This window comes from Hipposideros armiger, unplaced genomic scaffold, assembly GCF_001890085.2.
Source record: "Hipposideros armiger isolate ML-2016 unplaced genomic scaffold, ASM189008v1 scaffold_519, whole genome shotgun sequence".
Lineage (NCBI taxonomy): Eukaryota > Metazoa > Chordata > Mammalia > Chiroptera > Hipposideridae > Hipposideros > Hipposideros armiger.
In genome coordinates, this window is record NW_017731869.1 from 162422 (window position 1) to 184173 (window position 21752).

General features: G+C 51.6%; 1 protein-coding gene across 3 annotated transcripts in view; it reads right to left on the reverse strand.

Moving 5' to 3' along the window:
* Positions 1-1569: 1569 nt before the first annotated feature.
* KIRREL1 (kirre like nephrin family adhesion molecule 1) overlaps positions 1570-21752 on the reverse strand; it is a 120752-nt gene continuing 100569 nt past the window's right edge. For 2 of the 3 annotated variants that reach the window (XM_019668202.1, XM_019668204.1), the window contains exons 3-15: positions 21061-21210; positions 15334-15491; positions 13294-13444; positions 11891-11996; positions 11595-11743; positions 11246-11373; positions 10397-10571; positions 10214-10314; positions 8588-8786; positions 7262-7369; positions 6939-7078; positions 6260-6337; positions 1570-6008 (exon numbers count right to left, since the gene is read on the reverse strand). In XM_019668202.1, coding sequence (XP_019523747.1) covers positions 5532-6008; positions 6260-6337; positions 6939-7078; positions 7262-7369; positions 8588-8786; positions 10214-10314; positions 10397-10571; positions 11246-11373; positions 11595-11743; positions 11891-11996; positions 13294-13444; positions 15334-15491; positions 21061-21210 — 2120 coding nt within the window. In that variant the 3' untranslated portion in view covers positions 1570-5531. The remainder of the gene's footprint in view (positions 6009-6259; positions 6338-6938; positions 7079-7261; positions 7370-8587; positions 8787-10213; positions 10315-10396; positions 10572-11245; positions 11374-11594; positions 11744-11890; positions 11997-13293; positions 13445-15333; positions 15492-21060; positions 21211-21752) is intronic. The other variant, XM_019668203.1, reaches the window with a different exon arrangement.

The window sequence follows — 21752 nt, forward strand, 5'->3', positions numbered from 1 at the left end:
CCCTTAGAACCTCGTGTGGTACCCTATATAGCTCATAGACTTGTCCCAAGGTACCTCCTGGTCCTGTGCTGCTCTGGGGATGCAGTGAGGAATAAAATGCATCCCAAGTGAATACAGTACAGGAAGTACCCCACCTAATAGTACTTGGCCTAACAGAATTCACTTGGGCCTCCATGTTTGCACAAATTTATTTCTTCTCAATTTTTTGTTTCACTTTATTCTGTTTGCTCCTGGATTCCAACTATCATGCCACGTTTTACCTGTGCCATTTCAACTTACCTTGCTGTATCTTCAAGATTCACCCTGCACCTGGGCCTCTCATTCCCATCCTGGTTGGACTTGCCTTGGGAGACCTACCAGCTCTTGGTCCTGGACACAATCTGTAGCCCCCACTGTTCCCTGCCCCTTCCTCAGTGGTAGTTCTGGGCTATGACCCCCAACCTTCTTGGAAGTGGGTTGCATTAACTTTAAAGTGTTTTTTCAACTCTTACATCCCTATCTCTGTCTCTGACTGTGTCCTATGTCCCTTGTGTACAAAAAGGCTACTGTGGACCATTTTTAGTTTGGTTGGTTGTTAAATGGATGAGGAAAATGAGAAATCCTTGTATTTCTCTGATTTATAGCTTTCAAAAACATTTGAAAAATATATTTTTAAATTATCCTCTTCTGTGAAATGAACAAAGATAAATTTGCAAACTCTACTAAACTAAGAGAATTTAGAATTTTTCAGCAGAATGGCCTCTGCGTGTATACATCTTTTTTTCATTTTGCTTCACTACAAGTTCAAAAGATTGAGACCTAGTAGCTTTGCTTTTTACCCAAACCACTGCATTTTAATAAACGAAACTAATCCTGCTTCTTCTCCTACTCCCAAATCCTTTGGGATCTAGATTTCACATTCAGTCTCCCCCTTACCAATCCCCATAATCAGATTTGGCACAGAACATTTGATGCTGTGTTCCCAAAGCACAGATCCTTGAGCTGTTTGTCCCTGAACTGCCATAATTGGCCTCAGGGTTCTGCAAGTCACAAAACGGTGAAAAAAATGTGCTTGCCCCGTGGCCTGGGAGTGACACAAATAGTGTTTACAATCTCAATCCTAAAATCTCCTATCTTTTCCCCCAAATTTGAGCCATTTCACCCCAAATCAGGCAAGCTTTTAAGTAACTAGAGCTGCTCATGCATTAATAACACGAAACATGGTACTTTTTAGAACATTTATATTTATATATATAAAAATTAAATATATATAATATATAGTGTGTTTGAGACTAAAAATATAGTACATAATATTTAAAAAAAAATGAAAAAAGGCAGAATAGGAAAAGTTGTGAAGGACACACAGATACACATTGCTAAAAATCTACGATGGTTTGTCCTAACAAAAATATTTTTCTCTCTTCTCTTAATTACCATCATGGGTCCATTCATTATTCGGGTTTGGGTGGAGAAAATTCAATTGGAGCCAGAAATGGAGTTTGTAATCTCTAGAACGGTTGGGGTAGAAAATGTGACCACAGGGAGTCCTCTTTCTGGTGAAATTGGAGACAGCCCAATCTTGCGGGTCACTATTGCTAACAAGATTGTGTGGAGATTTTGATTGTTTTGGCAGCTTGGTAGCTCTCTCCCCAGAGTTAGGGGTGTTCCCAGAGGCAACATCTGAAGATCTCCAGAAGCTAACAGACGAGCACATGGCCCACCAACACTTGACAAGGCCACTGGTTGGGACCATCAGAAAGCCAGCAGTGGGAGCAGAAGACTGGTAGGAATGAGTGAAATCTATATACAAATGGAGTTATTATTATTAAGGGCTGGCTCGTACCAGAACTGTCCAGTATGGCCTGTGACTTCTGCGCAGCAAATATTTCTCCAGGAACAGGGCCTGGAGTTCCCTCACAGTGATGCAAGAAAATGGAATTCTGCCCTTCCCACCATCTCCCAAGCCACACATCTTTCTGTCCTCTCTACCAGTCCAGAAGTGGACCTCAGGACCAAGCTGATAAAGGTGAGGACTTTTAGAAAGAGGTTGGCCTCCCGGAGAGGAGGAGAGAGAAGGGAATGACATATTTAAATGATCATTTTATAGCCTCTTCAAAAAAATAAATGCCTTTTCAATTACATCCCTGGGAATGTGCACTTCAAAGAAATAAACAATGGCTCACCCAGAATCACAAGACCCTCTTCAAGATCCAGAATTTATGTCAGAACTGCAGGGGACAATCTTCCCTCTACCAGCTGCCTTTCCTACTTGCTCCTTCGCAAAGGGGTCAGCTGCACTCACACCTTGCCCTCTGGCTCAAGACACCTTAGTCTGCAGTCTTCACCTTGTAAGTGATCCCTGGGCCAGGAAAATGCTCCTGAAGACTTGGGTGGCCGGTGGTTACACCCATTTCTCCCCACAGAGGAAGTTGGCTGAAACCTGGATACACAGTGAAGGAGTTACTATGCCCTGCACTGGCCAAAGACACCTTTGCAAAACTGTCAGAATTCTAAGTGGGGAGTACAGTTATCCAATGGCCAAAGGATAACCCCACATCCATTTTACTGAAGTTTTAGGGTATGCTTTTTGTTGCTGTTTGGGGTCAAGGGGTTCCTAATAAAAATTCATTCATAATACTTCTGACAAGATAAGGAAGCCAGTGGTGAAAGCTCCTTTCAAAAGAACTTTCAACTCCTCCACCCCTCAGCTTACAGTTCCCAGCTCCTTGCAAAGGATGGCCAGACGCCTCCACCTCACCAAATAAATACAGGAAGAGCAGATCAATTCTAGGTTTGTGCAACCCTTCTCTCTCATTTTAAACCAGAAAGTCAGGGATAATGAAGAGGTTAGGCTGTCACTCAGTAAAGGACAGCTTCAGAATGGGGTCCCAGGTCTCCTGACTCCTAGCCCCTTGACCAAAATAAGACAGTCAAAGGTGGTCAGGACCACCAAGGTGACCACATCAAGTAGAGACACCCTACTGGAGGCCTCTAGCTTAGACAACAAAGCTCTGTGCCAAAGGGTACCTTCCCATTCCCCAGAAAAGTGGTTCCATTTGGCCTAATAGGCAGGTCCCAATTCAGATTCGAATCAAACCAGAGTGCCAGTTGCAGCGGACAGAGATGGCCTTGGTGGCTGATGTCTCCCTATGTCTTGCACAGCACCGCTTGCTTGGTATCCAGGAGGCCCCAGTTAATGTGTTAACTAACAGAGAACAGTGAAGTAGCTCTGTATCAGGCTTCACGACACTAACAATCCCTGCAGCGTTAGCTGAGTTACCTAATGACCTTGGGCCCCCACCTCTGCATCATTTTAGCAGAATGGGTCCAGCACTTACACCAAAAAAAGGAGGAAATATGAGAATCTGGCCAAACCTCAAACAATAAGAAGTTTTTTTTTTGTTTTTTTAAAAATATTCCTGTTTAAAGAACCACCATCTTTAGAGTTTAACTGTTTGGATTACCAATGGCTCCTGGTTTCTGTGAAAATAATCAAAGTATTCATGAATTTGTCTGCAGAGAACCCACGTCCTGAACTGGACTTACTGAGCTCACATAAAAGGACTGCGCAGAAAGGTGTCAGCTTCCGGGGGTGAAATATGGCTGGGAGCCTGCCTGGATCATCTCTCAGGAAGGGTCGGTCCACCTGGCTTGCCCCTGCTGAAATGGAGGATGCAGACACTGGCGCTTTCTTCCTGGGCATTAGCTGATTCCTATCAGCAGGGAGATGGCAGAGAATGTCACCCCACAGACCCATCCGCAAGGGCGGTGATGGCCCGTGGCTGATGAGCATGTAACTCATTAAAGCGAACATGAATAATGAATGGTGATTGCAAGAAAGGGCGTTGCGCATTCTGGGCATTGCACGGGAGGACCGACCACCCTGTCTGGGCTGAGTGAGTCAGGAGCGCACTCCAGACCCTGCTTGTTGGAAAGGGGAGGCCAGGCAGGGGTACGGGTTCTCTTTGGAGTGCTGGTTCTCTTTGGTCAGCAGGTGGTGTCTAAAATGGGCCATGTGGAATGTGTGGGTGCACAGGTGTGTGTGTGGGGGTGGGGTGGGGGGGCGGTGGCAGCACGGGCCTCGGCAGAATGCAGTGCCCTCTGCACCACCTTACCCGGTCTGCCCTTCCTCTTACCAGGCCCCCTTCCTTTCCAGGTCCCCTCACCTGCCTGTCCCCTAAACTCTGAAACACTTGACAGCATGTCTGGGGCTCACAATACTTGCTCCCTGCACAGCTGCCCACACATAGCAGTTCAACCAAAGCTCAAGGCACTGAAAGTGGAAGCGGTAATATGATTGATCTAAGAAAAAAAGACAATCAACCAAAACCTGTCTAAGGAGAACATCTCCCACACCCCCTGGAAGGTGGCCTCTAACCAGCTGTGGGCTCTGGGGTTGGACAGGGGGTCTGAGAGCCAGGTCCTCTCCCTAAGTCTGTCAGAGCCCACCTGCAAGACAGGTCTCACCACCTGAATGTTTAAAAATGGATTCAAAGTGCTTGGAGATTGAAAGAGTAATGGAAGGTGTTAGGAATCTGGTGGAGAACAGATGCCCCTTTTCACTGGGACTTGTATTTGGGTGGGAGAATCCCTATGATTTTATTATTATTATTTTTTCCAACTGAGGTTTTCTTTTTTCTTTTTTTGTCTTTAAAAAATATCCTATCGCACACCTACACTCACCCAACTCTCCAGGCAGGCTCAAGAATTCAAGCAAGGAAGTGGGGCAGATTGGAAAGGGGGCTTGGGTGGACTCCCCCTAGTGTGGGTTCTGGAAACTGCTAGGTAGCACATAGCTGTCTTGCTGGTGAATCAGGACATCATGGTTCTGACTTTTCCTTTCTCCATCACAACCCCCTGACTTGTCTGGCTAGCCCACCGTGGAGGAGACGGAAAGGGGCAGCGCCACTGGAGACATCTGGACCCCTCTGCAGGCTTACAGACAGGTGTCCGCAGTGGGCAGCCTGGATGACTGGCATTTTCATCTCAGCTGAGTGATGACTGGACTTGAACTCAGTGCCAGGGCTATTCTGTAGACAGACATAAAACAAATCCAAGGTCCCTTCTGCAGTCCTGAGGAAGGAGTGATGCATCAGGGTATGAATGAAGATGACAAAGGGACTGGCCAGGCCATCCTGTTTCCACCTACATGTGCCAGAGCCACTCACCCCAATACTTCATGTCCCCTAGGCCAAAGCCTGCTCATCTCCACGTTTATGGAAGACCAGAGGGGTGGAATAAAAAGGGAATGTTAAAAAGTGCCCCCTCTGCTCTCCACAACCTTCACTTTCCTGTCCTCATGCTGGTGCCAGGTGTGAGCACAGGTCAGAAGAGACACATCCTCCTGAAGAAGAGGGAAGGGCAGGCCCAGGAGGCTGGGGCATGCACAGAGCACCATCCTCAGGTGGGGTGTTTCCAGGAGACCGGCTCCCCACCTGCCACGGCGGGAGGAGGAAGGCTGGTTGGGGACAGGAGCAATGAGCAACGCCCCTGAATGTCAGGGAACAGTTTCTCCTCTGCCCCGCAGAGATGCCCCAGCTAGGTTCTGGCTCCTACACGTGCGTCTGCATGCGCTGCTGGAATCGCTGGCCATAGTCTGAGTGCTGGGACGTATAGGAGAACCGAGTGGCAGTGGTGTACTTGCCAATGGGGTCATACGCCTCGAATGGGGTCCGCTCCAGGCCAGAGGGCGGGGCCTGGGGGTAGCCCAGTCGGTAGGTGGGGTACCCCGCTGCCCCGGGGAAGGGATGGGAACTGAACTTCTCATAGTTCTCGTAGGATAGCTGGCTGGTTGTGTCGGTGCCAGCTGTGGTAGCAGGGCCAGGGGCTGTGGGCTCAGGGCCATAGTCGGAAGCTGCGGCCCGGCTGTAGGTGTTCAGCTGGGCATAGCCGCTGGAGTGAGAGAGACGGGAAGAGGGGCGGCCATCGAAGCGGGCAGGACCAGGGGCACGGTAATCAGCATAGAGTACTGCCCTGGAAGATGGGCGGTCTTCGTGGGCACGCACATTGTAGTAGCCATTGGTGGGATCCTGGGGGCAATGAGAGAAGATGATGGAGGAGGGCGCTCCCTCTTGTGGGGGGACAAAACTCGCCATGGCCCTGAGGCCTCCTCCTTAGGCTCTGCCCAGTGTCCCCTGTCAATATCTCACCACCTCCTCTGCTCCTTCAAGAAACCTCCTGACCATCCCTCCCCAAACTGCCCTCCCCTCCGCCCTCAGGCCCTCGGAACCCTATGCTCCCACCCAGTCGTCATGCCCTCGGTCCCTTCCCACTTTCCCACCTTCATCTCATATTCCTCCCGGGTGTCGATGGTGTCACAACGCAGGTCCTGCTTCAGGTCCACATCATCCTTAAAGGACTGCAGAGCAGCAGTTGTGTGGCATTAGGAGATGGAGGGCCTGCTCTTGCCCCCCCTGCCAACCCCATCCCCACCCCCAGAGGCCATCTACTAACAGGAAGGGTCTGGGATCACGGGCAGGCTCAAGTTCTGTATCTTCTCTCAGCAGGCTCTAGGATGTAGTGGGAAGAGGCCAGAGACCTGGGATCTAGCACCAATTTTGTCACTCACACACAATGTGACCTTGGGTATGTTGCTGCCTCTCTCTGGGACTCAGCAATGAGGCAGTTGGATGAGAAAACTTCTAGGGATTTCCAATTCTGACACTCTGTGGAGTGGGTGGAGGTAGGATGGGGCAAAAGCCTGTGGGGGGGCCCCATCTGCCTATCCTCTGCTGGAGGGAAACCAGCCTGGGAGCGAGTTGGAGTGTTTGTGCATGTGCACGTGTGTGTCCGTGTGTATGCGTGTATGATTGTGTGAGCATGTGCGTGTGTGCATTTGGCAGGACTAAGGTAAGCCAACTGAGGGAGAAGCGAGTGACAGTGATTATTAGAGAGCTGGGGTGGGGCCAGTCCCAAGAGCGTAAAGAGGGGGGTGGGCCAGGGAGGGACAGGACCCTCACCGAGTAGATGGCTTTCATGACCCGGGTTGCTGTGGAGATGCTGGAGGTATCGTCCTCCCTTTCAGAATGTACTGTGAGTGGCTCGCGGTTCACTGTCTCCACCTTGATGTCCAGTTTCCTCAGAGTCACGTCTTTGCGACCTGGGTCAAGGAAAGGCAGATTGGATACTTTCTGCCAGCCTCTACCATGGCTGTTTTTGGACCCACCTTGGCTAGGAAGTGCAAATGCCACCCTCCTAGGCTCCCCCCCACCCCCGAGACCCTGCCTACTGGTGGCCCTGGAAGCAGTGGGAGTGGGCTGTGGTCCATGGGGCCCAAACTCACTGCCTTTGCGGCGCCGGTAGAGGAAGAACACCAAGGCGATGAAGAAGAAGGAGAGCAGGATGCCCGCGCCGATGGTGGCCCCGGCGATGATGCCCACAGGTAACACTTCTTCAGGTGAGGAAGAAAAGGAGGAGGTAAGGAAGGAGCCACCCTCGGGTTTTGAGCTCAGTGCTGGCTGAAGGCCAGGCTGGCCACAAGTTCCACTAGCATCCCTGGATCGGGTACAGGGTTGGTTTAAGTCAAGGGGACTGGAGAGGAAGGTCTGCATCGCGTGTGGGTTTAGGCCTGAGCTTCACCTAGATGGAGGAAGGGGGCGGGTCACATCTCATCCCGGCAGTTGGGGCATCAACTTGACCCTGGCCTTGGTGGTCCCTGTGTCCCTCTCCTGCAGCCCACCTTCCTGTGAGGCTTGGTCTCTCCTTCCTGGGCTGGGCTCTTGTTTGAGGTCAGCTGTCTGCAAACTCTTCAATTTGCCATGTGTACTCTGACCACGTTTACCACCTGCCCCATCTCTGCTCCACCCACCCAGGGCTTAAATAGTCCTTGGTTGCCCCTGCTCCCCAGAGCTGAGAAGGACCTTTCTGGATGGATCAGATCTGTGTAAGGCTCTTCCCCTCCAGAAAGCTTTGCCTGCTGAGCAGCATCTTACTCTAGCTACTGTCTTCTTCCATACCACTCCTTTGCTGGCAACCTCAGCTAAGACAGATCTAAGTGGATCCCCAGTTATTTCCCTCTATCTCCTATGTCAAATGCCTAGTTAAAAAAAAAAATCCTTTTCCCTCTTCAGGCTTTTGGAAGCTTCCCAAAAAGTCAAAGGTAATGCCCTTTTTGTCATGCTAGAAGTGCCTTAGGGGAGGGAACACGTGTCTCCTATCAGACTAAGGATTCTTGAAGCGATGGAGAGCCAAAACTTACTGGGTACCTATTATAGGCCAGGTATTTTATAAGGATTGTCTCATGTAATCCTCACACCTACCCAATAATGCGGGTAGTGTTATTCCCTTCCACAGACCACTTGACATCTCTCCATCTGAAGTCGTTTGCTGCCACTCTGTAAATTCCTCTACTAAACTAACGTTCCTTGAAGGCAGAGACTATGTCTTGTTCACACTGGTCTCTGCAGCCCCTAGCGCAGGGCCTGGCACATAGCAGATGCTCAATAAACATTTAAAAGTGAGTGGATTTCCCCAGCTGAGAAACAAGGCCAGGTTCTGGTGGGGAGGCCCAAGATAGAGTTGTCTCCCTCAGGGTCTGGCACTGGGAGAAAAGAGGGAGCTGAATCCCCAGGCTGCCCTGGCCCCGGCTGCCAGCCAACATTGCTGTCACCTCGCTCTTCCAGCTGGATGATGGCCGTGCCTGGCCCAAAGCTGTTCCAGGCAGTGCAGTTGTAGTGGGTCTGAAAGTCGGCCTCCATGACGTTGTTGATGGTGAGCGTAGATAGCACCCCACTGCCTGAGTTGGTCCTCTCCACCGTATAGCGTTCCAGAGTCCCCACCTCCAGGAAGTTCTCTTTCCATGCCCATGCCTGGGGTGGGAAGGGCAGGAGGGGGTAAGGAAGGGGCAGATGGCAGGAACACCTGACCCACCTTCAAGGTATCCTTACCCCATGTGCCCTGTGTACCCCTAAGCCCAGCCCAACACTCACCCTGCAACAAACCTAAGTCACACCTGCTGCTTCAAACCTTAGCATCGAACCGCCAGTCTAGGAGAAGCAGTGGCTCCTAAACATGACTGAGACATATGTCAGGAACATTCAGGTATGTCTAGAGACATTCTTTAAAGTGCCGATTCTCAGGGGCTTATCTCCTAAATAGAAATCTCCCGGGGAGAGGTCCCGGAATCTCTATTTTTATAAGGATCCTACGTGATGTGGGTGCAGCTGATCCAATGAACTGGCATTTGGGAACCCCTCATGTTATAGAAAAATAGGGGCGTGAAGAACACTGGGCTCCAGGCCTGGCGCTCCCTTGAGTCCCTGTGTGGCCTCCCTTCCCTTCTCCGGGCCTCAGTTTCCTCATCTGTAAAGTGAGAGGACCAGGCTAGACAAAGCTCAAGTTTTCTTGCACATAATTCAATCTTCAACCTTATCTTTAGCCAACCCAGATCTGACCCCACATAAACCCACCCAGCTGTCTCTGGAGACCCAGCCACGGACTCTCATAATGGGGAGGACTTATCACCAGAGAGGGGTGTCCTGGGGTCCTTCACCCCTGGCCTCCCGGGGGGCAGCCCCCACTTTGTGTCCCTGCCCTCTGAGTGGAGCCCTAGGGGTGGAGAGCGCCTAAGAACTGGCACCTTTCCAGGATCATCCCTCCCTGCTCTTCAAGCAAAGCCCCCGGGAGCCAACCCACCTGCTGCCCGGGCGGCCGCGGTAATGAAGTATCCCAGGGCAGCCCTGGAGCTCGCCAAATGGTCATTAAATGGCCATGGATGGAATTAATGGCTCATGGTGTGGGAGAGAGGGGAGAGGCGGGGTGAGGGAGCTGGTTGACAAGGAAGGCAGAAGGGAGGGGCGTGACGCGTGGGTGGGGTGGGAAGGAGAGGAAGAGGGAAGAGGAGGGAGCAAGGGAAAGATAGGAGGAAAGGGAAGGGCATGAGGGAGAAGAGAGAGCACGAAAGGCAGCCAACGGGAACTGACAAGGAGTCCCGCGAGCGGCTCCCCAGGGCCTTCCACACCTGCTGGCACAATTACTTCTCACAGCAACTCTGTTAGGGTGGGATGGCTGCACCCGTTTTATGGACGACAATACTGAGGTTAAAACCACTGAAGTTATTTGCTCAGGGCCACACAACAAGGAGGTGGGGAGGTGGCATTTGAGCAGGAAAGGGACAGAAGGACAGGAAGTTGGAGGGTTGGAAGTAGAGATGTGGAAGAGCACAGACAGAGAAAGTGCAGAGGAGAGAAGGAGGCAGCTGGCCATGCTCGCGCCCTCGGCCAATCCCGGCACTCACAATGCGGTCTGGGGGCGGTGTGCTGCCAATGAAACACTCCACCTTGCCACCGTCACCCCTCACGGCATATTGCACTGCCTCGCTGGAGATAATGGGGGGCCCTGCAAGCAGAAGAGGCAGTCAGGGTCAGCTGGATCCTACAGGACCTGCCCACCCAGGCCCAGCCCCTCTCAAGATGCTCACCGTTGACATAAAGTGGCACATCCCGCTCAGCCACTCCGATCCGAGGCACGATGGCCCGGCAGGTGTAGGTGCCGGCATCTGCCTGCGTCACAGACTTCAACAGCAGCTGGTTACTGTTACTCAGGACCTGGGCAGAGAGAGCAGCCTCGGGTGGGGAGCCAGGAGACCTGGGCCCCTAGGTCCGTGGGGGCCCCACATGGGAGGCATGGGAAAGAAAGCAGGAAGGGCCACAAGTGAATTCCCAGGAGGGAAACCGGGTCCCAGGTCTGTCTGGTCCCTCCCCTGACTCTCAACAGGTTGGCACTTAAACACACTATCTCTGCACACAGTCTGTGGGCAGAGATGGGTGGGCCAGAAGGCAGGTAAGGCCGTGGTCATGTCACAGAGGATGAAGCCTCCTTGGATGATCTGCTCTAGTGGAAATTTCACTCTGACATCCTTCCTGAAATTTTGGCCCACACTGTCTCATGCAGGTCTCCATAGTGCTAAAGAATTCAAACTTCCTTTCTCTCGTGACCCGTTTCAGCTCCCCTGCCTTCCCATGTAGCATTTATTCCCCACATCGTTCGCAACCCCAGCACCTCCACTCAGGCCCTCTTCCTGCACATAGGTCAGTGTGTCCCTCCCACTGCCACTGAACCGGCCAGATGTACTGCAAGGAGGGTGGGGGTTGACTGCAAACACTGTCTTTCTCCTCCAAATCCTAAGACCCTAGAAATATACCAGGTTCAACTTTAAAAATAATGCCGCATCTCCTCTGCTCCTTCCCTCGCTGGTGACCGTGCCCCTCCCGCACTGGTGGCTGTGCCCATTCCTCCCAGCGCCCAGGAGAGGGAGCAAGTGTCTTACCATATTCGAGTCCTTTTTGGTCCAGGTAAGGGTGAGGGGGGGATTCCCAACCCAGACACAGGTGAGGGTCACATCAGAGCCAATGTCTGTGGTCGTGGGTTTGGGGTCAACTACAATCCGGGGCGCAACTGAGGTAGAAGGGAGCAGCTTGTTAGGGTTTCAGTGTCATCGGGGTCAGCTCCAATAGGCCTCTTCCTGACCTGCCACTTCCCCGTGTCTATTCCCCGTCTCCTCAGCTTCACGAAGCCTTTCGAGCTCCACCCGGAACCTTTACAGGCCCCTGCCCTCTGCCCCCACCCCATGTCCCCACCCCAGCTCTGTTGACGCCCCTGTGCTTGCAGCTACTCACAGTGGACATTTACTAAAGTGCTGACATTGGTGCTGCCCACTTTGTTGTGAACCTCACAGGACACAGGCTCCGTGAAGAAGGAATAGTCGACATTTGTCTCATAGCGACTCTCATGGGCATCTTCAATCAAGAAGCCCCCTTTGGCCCACCTGGGGGAGGAGGCAACACAGAGAGGTCAGGACTTGGAGCCCTGTCACCCCCATCCAGTGGCACTGCCCTCCCCAGCAGCCCGCTCCTGGCTTCAAGGGCCTCTCCCTTACCCTCCCCAGAGTGCTCCCAGCCCCTGCTCCTCGCACCTGTAGCCCAGGATCTCAGGGTTGGCCGTGGCCTGGCATGTAAAGACAACACGCTCACCCTCCTGCACAGTCTGCGGCTCAATGGACAGGGTCACCGTAGGAGGGTCTGCAAAACAGGGGACAGGAAGTCAGGGTCTTTACTGTACCTTGTTTCTTTTTCTCTCCCTAGCACATACTCCGACACCACCACTGTGTGGGGATGGACCTGGGAATTTGAGTTTGCAGTGTGCCAGTTCCAATAGACAAGCTGCCTTCCTCACCTTTACCCCACGGAGCCTCTAGGCCAGGGGTCAGCAAACTGCGGCTTGCCAGCCGAGCCACAGGCTCGGAAGTAAAATTGAAAATGAAAATAAAACTATCATAGTTTCATTTATAAAAATCTTAAAGGATATTATTCACATAATGGTGATTATGTAAAAATATATTTATGGCTCTCGAATAATTTTAAAATTGTTGTGAATAACAGGATTGGCTCTTCCAGGGGTCGGCCAACTTTTGAGAGGGAAGTACCCAAAGAGCCGCATGTGGCTCGCGAGCCGCAGTTTGCCGACCCTTGGTGGAGGGCTGTCTTAGGGTGAACTACCGAGGACGATATCGAAGGCACACATCAGTCAGTGGGTGTAATGGCCAACGGTGGCCACTAGGCGCCAGTGTGGGCTTGCTGCTTGACTCACTAAAAGGGATGGGGGTGCGGTATCTTGCCAATTGCTGCCCACACTCCCACCCTGCCCAAGACAGAGGTAGTTGATTGAACACAGACCAGCCTGCATACTCCACGCTAGATGCTCTTATGCTATATCTCATTTAATGCTGACAATCCTGAGAAGCAGGTACCGGTCCACCCACAATCCCTTATCTGAAACCCCTGAAGCTATGTGTTTCAGAATTTGGAATTTTTCAAATTTTAGAAGGGTACATGGTGTGCATAGATCATTTACTATGTAAAACCCCCAGCAGTGTCTTACAACACCCCATAGTAACATATATTAATACCTTTGCAGTGAAACGTACGACTATTCAGATTAAGTGGGTTACAGAAAAGATGACAAAGAGCTTTGGGTCAGGTTTTGTGACTAAATCACTTTTACTTCAGAATTTTGGATAAGGGATTGTATGCCTGTATTTATTTTCTGCACGTATATAACATTGGAAACTGAGGCTCAGAGAGATTAAATCATTGCCCAAAGCCACATACTGGTTTAGCCCCGGGAACTGCCCAACTCATAGCTGAGGTCTCTTCACCAGCCCTCAGTGCCCACAGGTCAAACTCAGGAATCTTCACAGGATGAAGAAAGTGAGCATCTGTCCTGGGGCCCCTGGAGGATTTTTCTGTGCTTCTCCAAGGGTGCCCACATTCCCCACCCCACCCCACCCCTCCAGCTCCCCCCGAGGACCCTGCTCACGGTGCACGTCGAGTTCGATGGAAGTCTCCTTGCCATTTGGGATGGCCTCGTTCATGCTCCGGCAGGTGAAGACGCGCCCGATGTCCAGGTCTGTGGGGTTGATGAGCAGCTGGCTGATGGTGGTCTCCCTCTTCCCATCTTTCAGCAGTTCCTGGGGTGGGACAAGGGTGGGAGATATGGTCAAACTAAAAGCCCCCTCCTCTGATCTCAAGGTGACCCGACTCTGAACTGGGCTTGTGCTGGAGCACTTTAACCTGAAGTTCAGCCTCCTCCACCAGACCCAATCTCTTACGCAGGTTTTGGCTTTAGTTAGTAGACTATTTTTTAGATAAGTTTGAACTTTACAGAAAAATTGTAAGAAAATACACAGAATGCCCATATGCCCTCCTACCCTACCCTACAGTTCCATTAACATGAATCATTGGTGTGATATGTGTTACAACTGATGAACCAATATTGATACATTATTACCAACTGAAGTCCATAGTTTGCATTAGAGTTCACTCTGTGTGTAGCAGTTTTCCCCATGGTTTTGAGCCTTATTCCTGGAATTCTCTGAATTCAGCTTAAGTCCCTCCTCTTCTGCAAGGGCTTCCTTAGCCATCACAGCCCTCAGTACTCTCTCGAAGCCTGAACTTGTCTCGCAGGCAGTCTGTCCTGCACATGGCTCTAGGCACATTCCGCCATGCCTCTTAGGCACCATGTCTGGATATTCCCAACCTTGGGTTTCTCCTGCTAGACCATAAACTCCTCGAGGGCAGGGAAAGGACTCAGGCTCAGTCTCTAACTGGCTCCATGGTATCCAACCTGAGATCCCTAACCATTGTCAAAGGAACCTTGGGGTGGTTTTCCTAATTGCAAACTGCCTAAGACAAACCATATAATTAGCCAAAGTAAGGCCTGCACTTTGACAGCAATACACATATCTCTCCTGGGCCACAGCAGAATCAGCCCAGTGCAGTAACAGTGGCTCCCTCCTGCTGCTTTGCAGCACCATGGTCTTTAAGGAATATTAAAAAAGGGGGGTGGATGACAAGTGACCATTAACAAATCAGCTTGTTTGCTTGCCAAAGTATTTCAATACATGTAATCTTAGAGGAAAAGATAACAGAGTGGTGAAAACTTAAGCACCACTGAAGCCAAACTCTCATTTGTCAAATGATGAAACTAAGACCAGAGAGACGTGAATGGTCCAAGGCATCAAGGGCAGAGCTAACCCAGGTTCTCCCTGGGGCCGCCCTCTAAGGCACACAGGTGAGCGACACTGTGGGGAGAAACATCTCCCCACAATGAGAAGTGTCTCCTGCAGCACCTAGCAAAGGGCTGGGTACACATATGTTTGAAAGCCCCCAGATGGCAGAAGAACTCCAAACAGGAGATCTGGATTCTGATTCCAGCTCCACTGTCAACTTTGCCATGTGATTCTGGGCAAGTCGCTTGATGTCTTTCTCTGCTATAGTTCCTCACCTACGAAATGTACACAACGATCCCGGCTTCCCCAGCTGGGCTGACTGAGAAAAGGTGCCAACTAGAGGATGAGGAAAGGAGGTCGAAGTGCTCAGCAGGGAGAGCACAGTCTGTACCTGTACCCAGGTACAAACCCCAGCTCTTCCGCATGCCAGCTGTGTGACCTGGGGCAAGTCACTCAACTTCTCTGACCATCAGTAGTTTCCTCATTGTGTGTTGGAAATAACACCTAATTTATGAAACTCCTGTCAGGATTAAGAGACACTGTCCACAAAGAGCTTAGCATACATAGTTAGTGCCTGGCACACAGTAGGTGCTTCATCAACATAGCTATTATTACTATTATTCTTGGTCTCCATTCAGCCTCTGAATAGTATCATGAACCTGAGAATTCACTTCTCTTTTTTGGGCGTCAATCTTCCCAATTGTATAGTGAGAGGGTCGGACCAGATGACCTGTAAGACCCCTTCTCACATCTGCAGCCCCCCGAGTCTGTGGTCAGACCCATGTGGGAAAGGAAAGGTGATTTAGGACGAGGCCCAAGAGGAGCTGGAGGAGCAGGTAGGGTCTCACCGTGCTGGCCACAGCGCCCTCCTGCTGTGTCCCATCCCGGAACCAGATGATGGTGGCAGCAGGCTTGGCATTGAAGGCTCGGCACGTGAGGTTGTGGGGGGTGCCTGCCTGCAGCAGGAGCACAGGACCTCCATCAATCTTGGTGTCTTCCGGGGGGACTGTGGGGCGGAGCAAAGGAGAGTCAGTCCAGGGTTCAGACAACACTACCCTGATGACCAAAACCCCTGCCTCCGGAGGCTCGCTTCCCTCTGCATGCCCACCCCTGGGGGGCGGTGCCATCCTTACCCCCTAATATAGTCAGTGGATCTGTGCTCCCGTGGGGGCGTCACCCAAGGCCCTCAACAGCCTGTACCATATCCCGGTACGACATCCCTTGCCATTGCTAAGGTTACATATAGATGAGGGGAGTGGCCTCAAATTAGGAAAGGGCTAGGCTATCTCAGGGATTGAGTGCAGCTCCTACCTCGGAGGGTCTGGCACAGAAAGGTAACTACCTCCGTGGAGCTTCCGCCATCCATTCCCTCCTGCCTGTGCTCTGCCCTAGCGCAGCCAGGTGAGTGGGTCCATTACAGCAGCTGCGCAAATGGACTCTCTGACTCCAGTGCCTGCTGGCTCCAACTCACCCATCACTGCTGGCAGGTTATTTTCTTTATAGCACAGCTAAGACTGTGCTACTACCCTGTTCCAACACCTTCAATGGCTACCAACTGCCATGCGCATGAGTTCCAAGCACCTCAGCCTGCTAGTTAGGGCTCCTCAGGCCAAGTCCTGCCCTCTCACCACCTCATCTTCGCTTCTACTCCTTTCCCTCAGGGCTTCTGTTGAAGTGCTTGCTACCCATCCTGTTCGCATCCCAGTTGCTGCACAAGGGCCTTCCATGCCACGCCCCGCCCCGCTCCAAACCACCACCTCAGTGGTCCTGGCAAGTCACTCAGAGCTCCTCACGCCATGTACCTCATGTTTGGGTTACTTAAGGTGATTATCCACATCTCCCCCCCCCCCCCCCCCCCCCGCCCCCTGCTCCCGAACCCTGATTCCTGGAAAAGCAGGGACCCTGCCTCACTAATATTTACAGTCTCCAGTGCCCAGAACATGGCCAAAGTAGGCTCTTGCAATGTACTGAAGGAATTGAATTGCAGATGTCTGCTACTAGGAAATCAGGAGGCCTCTCCTTGTCCTATCCCAACAGACTTCTAAATGCTCACTTGAATCAGACTGTAAGTTCCCTGAGGGCAGAGGGTGCTTATTTCCTCTTAAAGCCCCAGTGACTAGCTCAGCACTTGGTGGTGAACATGTCCTTGGTGATATTAACTGAATTACTGAATAAATGACTAATGAGATAAAGGCAGACAAATTTTGATTATAATCTTTCTGGTCTACTTAAGTGTTCATCAGGCTAGAAATAAGGGTTTTGTTGGTTTTGGCTGGGAAAGACTCAGAGGGGGCTCTCCAAGGGAACTCTTCAGAGTGGACTCTGGGAGGCCAATGGAGTACAATGGTGGGCAGGGATGTCCTAAAGTTTATGAAATGATGGTCTCTACTCTGGGGTTTATAGGAGAAAGAAATGACTTGTAGCCTGTCCCATCGTTCTGCTCCACTTGTGCATGCAGAGTTGTAGAGTGAGAAAAGCATGACATTTAGAATTAGGCTGCCCTGGTTTTATAAATCCTGGCACCTTTATTTACCTGTCATGTGATGTTGGCTGAGTCTCTCAAGTCACTGAGTCGGTTTCTTCAACAGAGACATAAAAGTGCCTGCCTACGGGGCCCTCATGAAGGTCAGATGAGGCATCGTATATGGACTGTAATGTGTAGGGCACGGGTGACGTGTGGAATGTGTTTGCTTTAGTACTTGGACAAGAGCCAGCAGTGTCTCCAGCTCCTGGCTAGTGAATCATCCACTGAATCCCTGGCTCTCCTCTTTGCTCACTGGTGCACCTGGCGCCAGGGCCAGATGGGTGCAGATTTGGAAATGGGGTGGGAAGGAGAGAAAGGTAGAAAGACGTGGATGAAGAGCTGCCAGTCAGTGTCTCCTGGTCCATCTGGGACCCTCAAGGTCATGCCTTGCTGACACACCCAGGAGGAAGTCCTGGAGAGCCTCCGCTTGTGCTTTTAGCAGGGGGTGGGGAGGATGGAGGGATACCATATCCAGATACGAGGAATCCCTCCTATGGGCAGGCTTCTCCTCCCATTAGCTCTCCCTTCCTGCGTGAGCTTGGCCTTTTCCCTTTGTTCAGGGAAAGACGGTCCATCTGTCACCTCGGTCACCAGCCCACATTTCTCTCCACATTTGGGGCAAAGGAAACTAGGCCGATGAGGTGTCCGCTCAGCCATCAGTTCGACAGCATGTTTCCACGTGTATGTCCATGAACAAAGCTTTAGGGTTTGTGACCAATTTGCATATCGATATGTACATGTGTCTGTGGCCTCAGTTTCCTTGTTTGTAAAATTTCAAAAAGAACATTAACACCCATTCCCCAGGGTTGTTATTGTGAAGGGGAAGTAAAATCCACGATGTAAAGACATGTGTAAACTGTAACACGATAGACAATATTTCTGCCACTCATTGAAGGCTCACCAAGTGTCAGCCAAAGTGTCTTGTGTATACACTGTCACTTAATCCTTATCATCAAGTATATTTCATCAATCCTTTCATGGTAAATACCATTAACCCCAATTTATGGATAAGGTACTGAGCCTCAGGGAGATTAGGCAAATATGCTCAGAGACAGGAGAGTAAGTTCAATGGCAGGGCTGGGAGGTGGACCAGGACTATGCTCCTCACTGCTGCACTCGAGTTGTTATCACCGTGAATAATGAGTGAGCTGCACGTCTGTAGATCTATATTATATCTGTGTCTGTGTCTTCAGGGGGGTGGGAGGCAGCTTCTCAAAGCCCTGCTGCAGGAATAATGGAAAGCCATTCTGTGAAGAAGGCTAGCCTGGGGTGTGGGCGGTGTTGGAGGGATATGGCTGCTGGTGGGGGGAGCTGACGAGGTTGGCTGTGTACAGGAAGGCTAACTGGGCACTGGACAGATACTGAGCACTGGGCACAGCCCACTCTTGACTCTGCCCTGCCCAGTGAGTGGGCCCCAGACTACCATGAGCAAAACTTGTGTGTACGAAGGTAAGCAGAGGAAGATGTGACAAATGTCCTGCCTCATTATTGTGTCCTTAAGGCTGCAGGTTGCAGGTAGTTTGAGAATTCAAGAGAGACAAGGAAGGGAAAGAAACGGTCAGACTAATCTTTCATCTCTTTTATTTTGGGGGACTTTCCTTGCTCCCCTCATCTGCCCAAATAGGCTACAAAGGCCCACACCCTTAACACCAACCGTGCAGTCGAAACAAGACAGTCAGCTCCCCCACTGATGTGGCTCTCCCTATTGACTTGCAAGCTTTTTAAAAAGGTACTCTTCCAACTATGGTTCCCATTTATATTCTTCTCTTCCAGGAAGCCTTCCTTGATTGAATCAAGCCACTGGACACCATCATAAGCCCTGTTCCTGCAATACCTAGGGGCTTGGTTGGCCTTTCTTCATTTCTCTTTATTTCTGTCTCTGTGCTTGGGTGGGAGAGGGAAAGGAAGGTTATCAGGGCCTCCTCATTAGGATGGGAGTTCTCCAGGGCAGAAGTAGCACCTTCTAGCACCCAAAACAGAGGCAGTTGGGAAGAGAAAAAAGAGAGGTCTCCTAAGAATCTCATGGTCCCTGTAGAATGCCTGGTCCAGCATGGAGCTCACATACACTCCAACAAGGGATGGAAGATGATGTCTTGTCTTCCCATGCCCATTCCTGGTGGTCAATTAACTCCTGCTCCCTAACCTCAATCCTGCTCCTTGTTAATTCTTCCCATTCTGTCCTCACCAGAGAGGAAAAGCAAGTCATCCACCTGCCCTGAGTCCTAGTCCTTAGGCCTTTACATTCAATAATTGGCTGTGGGGTCCCTCCAGTCCTTACTTATTCTGACACCTCACATTTGCCAGACCGTCACAGTTTTACAACTCCTTGCATAGGGGGCAACAAAGTGAAAGTTGTTAAGAAAAAGCTGGTGTCCGGGCCGGCCAGGTGGCTCGGTTGGTTAGAGTGTGAGCTCTGAGCAACAGGGTCACTGGTTCAATTCCCACATGGGCCAGTGAACTGTGCCCAAGCTGAGCTGCTGCTGAGCTGCCAATGGGCAGCCGGATGGCTCAGCTGGTGAGAGCGCATGTTCTTAACAAGTTTGCTGGTTTGATTCCTGCATGGGATGGTAGGCTGTGCCCCCCCTACCCCGCAACTAGATTGAAAGTGGCAATGGGACTTGGAGCTGAGCAGCGCCCTCTACAACTAAGACTGAAGGACAACAACTTGACTTGGAGTTGATAAATCCTGGAAAAACACAATGTTCCCTTCCCCAATTCCCCAACACTGTTCCCATCCCCAATTCCCCAATAAAATCTTTAAAAGAAGAAAGAAAAAGCTGGAGTCATTATGTTGTTACAGACAAGAAAACTAATGTCCAGAGGTCATGACCTCCTCAGACTCTGGGGTGCAACCATGGCCCAGGTCTCCTGACTCCCAGTCCAGGCCTCTTCCTGCCACACTTGGAAGACTTGTCACGTTCCCCTGCCCAGGTAAACAAATTCCTTGTGTCCAAGTTCACTCATCTCAGTGCATCTCTCCTTCCTCCCATCCTCCTGGGGGTTTCCCCCATTTCAACGATTTCTGGTTAAGGGAGGAAAAAGAGAGGCAGCAGTACAGATCAAATAGAAGCAGGAAAAAAGAGAGGGATAGAGTTGATAACAAAAGTAAAGAGAGAGGGTCACAGGCAGACAGAGCCAGAGACAGAAGCAAAACAGAGGCGAGGCCCAGGGAGAGCCCACGAGCTTGAGGGAGACAGAAAGACTGATGGAGCCAGAGGTCCAGCAAGAGGCCCGGCAGAGGCGGGGGCGTGTCAGAGCAGGCCTCATTCCTGTACAGTGTGCAGGAGAGCCCCCTCATTATGCAAATAGCTTTGGGTGTTACCACAGAGGGACATCCTGCCCACATGCTCTGTGCCCCTTGGGCAGCGGCTGAGAGATATGTTCTCCTCCAGGGCCCATCCAGATGCAGCAGGAACCCCACCGCCCCAGGCCTTTGCTCTCAGCCCGTTCCTTCCAGTCCTGCTCCCCTGTTCCCTGAGAAGGCCTCCAGGTGAATGAGGAGAAAGGGTGAGCGCTGAGGGCAGAAAGGAAGCAGCAAAGGGGAGGAAGGGCTGAGTGAGGAGGAAAAAGAGGAAAAGGGGCAGTTTCTGGGGCTCTGAGGCAGCGGAGTGGGAGAGAGAAAGGGAGAAGCTCCCTCACCACAAGCCTGTCTGCCCAGAGGGGCTGTGAAAGCGAGAGCTGGGTCGCTGTCACGCCAAGACGCTTCTGCTCTGGTGGGGACAGCTTTATGTCCAGAAGGCAGAGCCAGTCCTTTAGTGGCGTGGGCACAGGATGCCAGGCCTCACCTACCCCACATGTCCTGCCAGTGGCTGCCCACATCTCCATTTTGCTTTCTTCAATCTGGACCTGGCTTCAGAAGAAGTTAAAAGGAGTTGGGGAGGGAACGCTAGGGAGACAGAGGGACAGTGAAGGCAGGCATGAGGCCAGGAACAGAGAGGGAGAAGTAGAAAATGAAAGAGGTAACTGAAGAAGGGGAAGGATTGCCAGGATGCCACGAGAAAGAGACAGGAGGAGTGGGCTGAGAGCCCTGAGGGAAGTTGGGGGCTATTACTGAGCACGGTGAGTTTTGCCCTCCGGGAGCGCAGGGCAGCCTCCGTGGCCTGACATTCGTAAGAGGCATCGTCAGAGAGCTCCGCGTCTGTGATCTCCAGGTTGTACTGCCCGGCGTCTGCAGAGCCCATGACCCGGTACCGCGGCCAGGCTGCAGGAACAGAAACGGGGGAGCCCAGCGTGAGCCCTGTCCCAACCCGGAAGCCAGCCTGAAGGACTGTGCACACCCTCCGCCCACTTCTCACGCCCACGCGTGGGTCTGCCTCTCATTCCACGCCAGCACGCCTCCCTCTGCCCTCTCCAGGGACCCCATCCCAGTTGATGAGGATGAGGTCCCAGAACCAGACACTGTGATGCCACAACCTCCCACAGCAAGGTTGGGAGCCATAACACTGTAGGAGGGGGGCGGGGTGGGGGTGGAGAGCAGAAGCAGGGGATGAGCAGGAGCAGATGAAATCTCCGAAGCTGTTTGCAGACAAATGTCTCTCATAATAATAGGAATGAAAGAGGAAAAAAAAATAAGGCAGGCAGCAGGGAGAAAGGAGAGGGAGAGAGGAGGAGGTAGTGGGTGCTGGGAAACACAGGGCATTGCAGCGCAGACATCAGCTCACCAGGTACTACAGGGAAGCCCAAGGCCTTGCCCTCACTGGGCAAGGGAGAGCTGGATGAGACCCAGCTCCCTGAAGGAGCCCC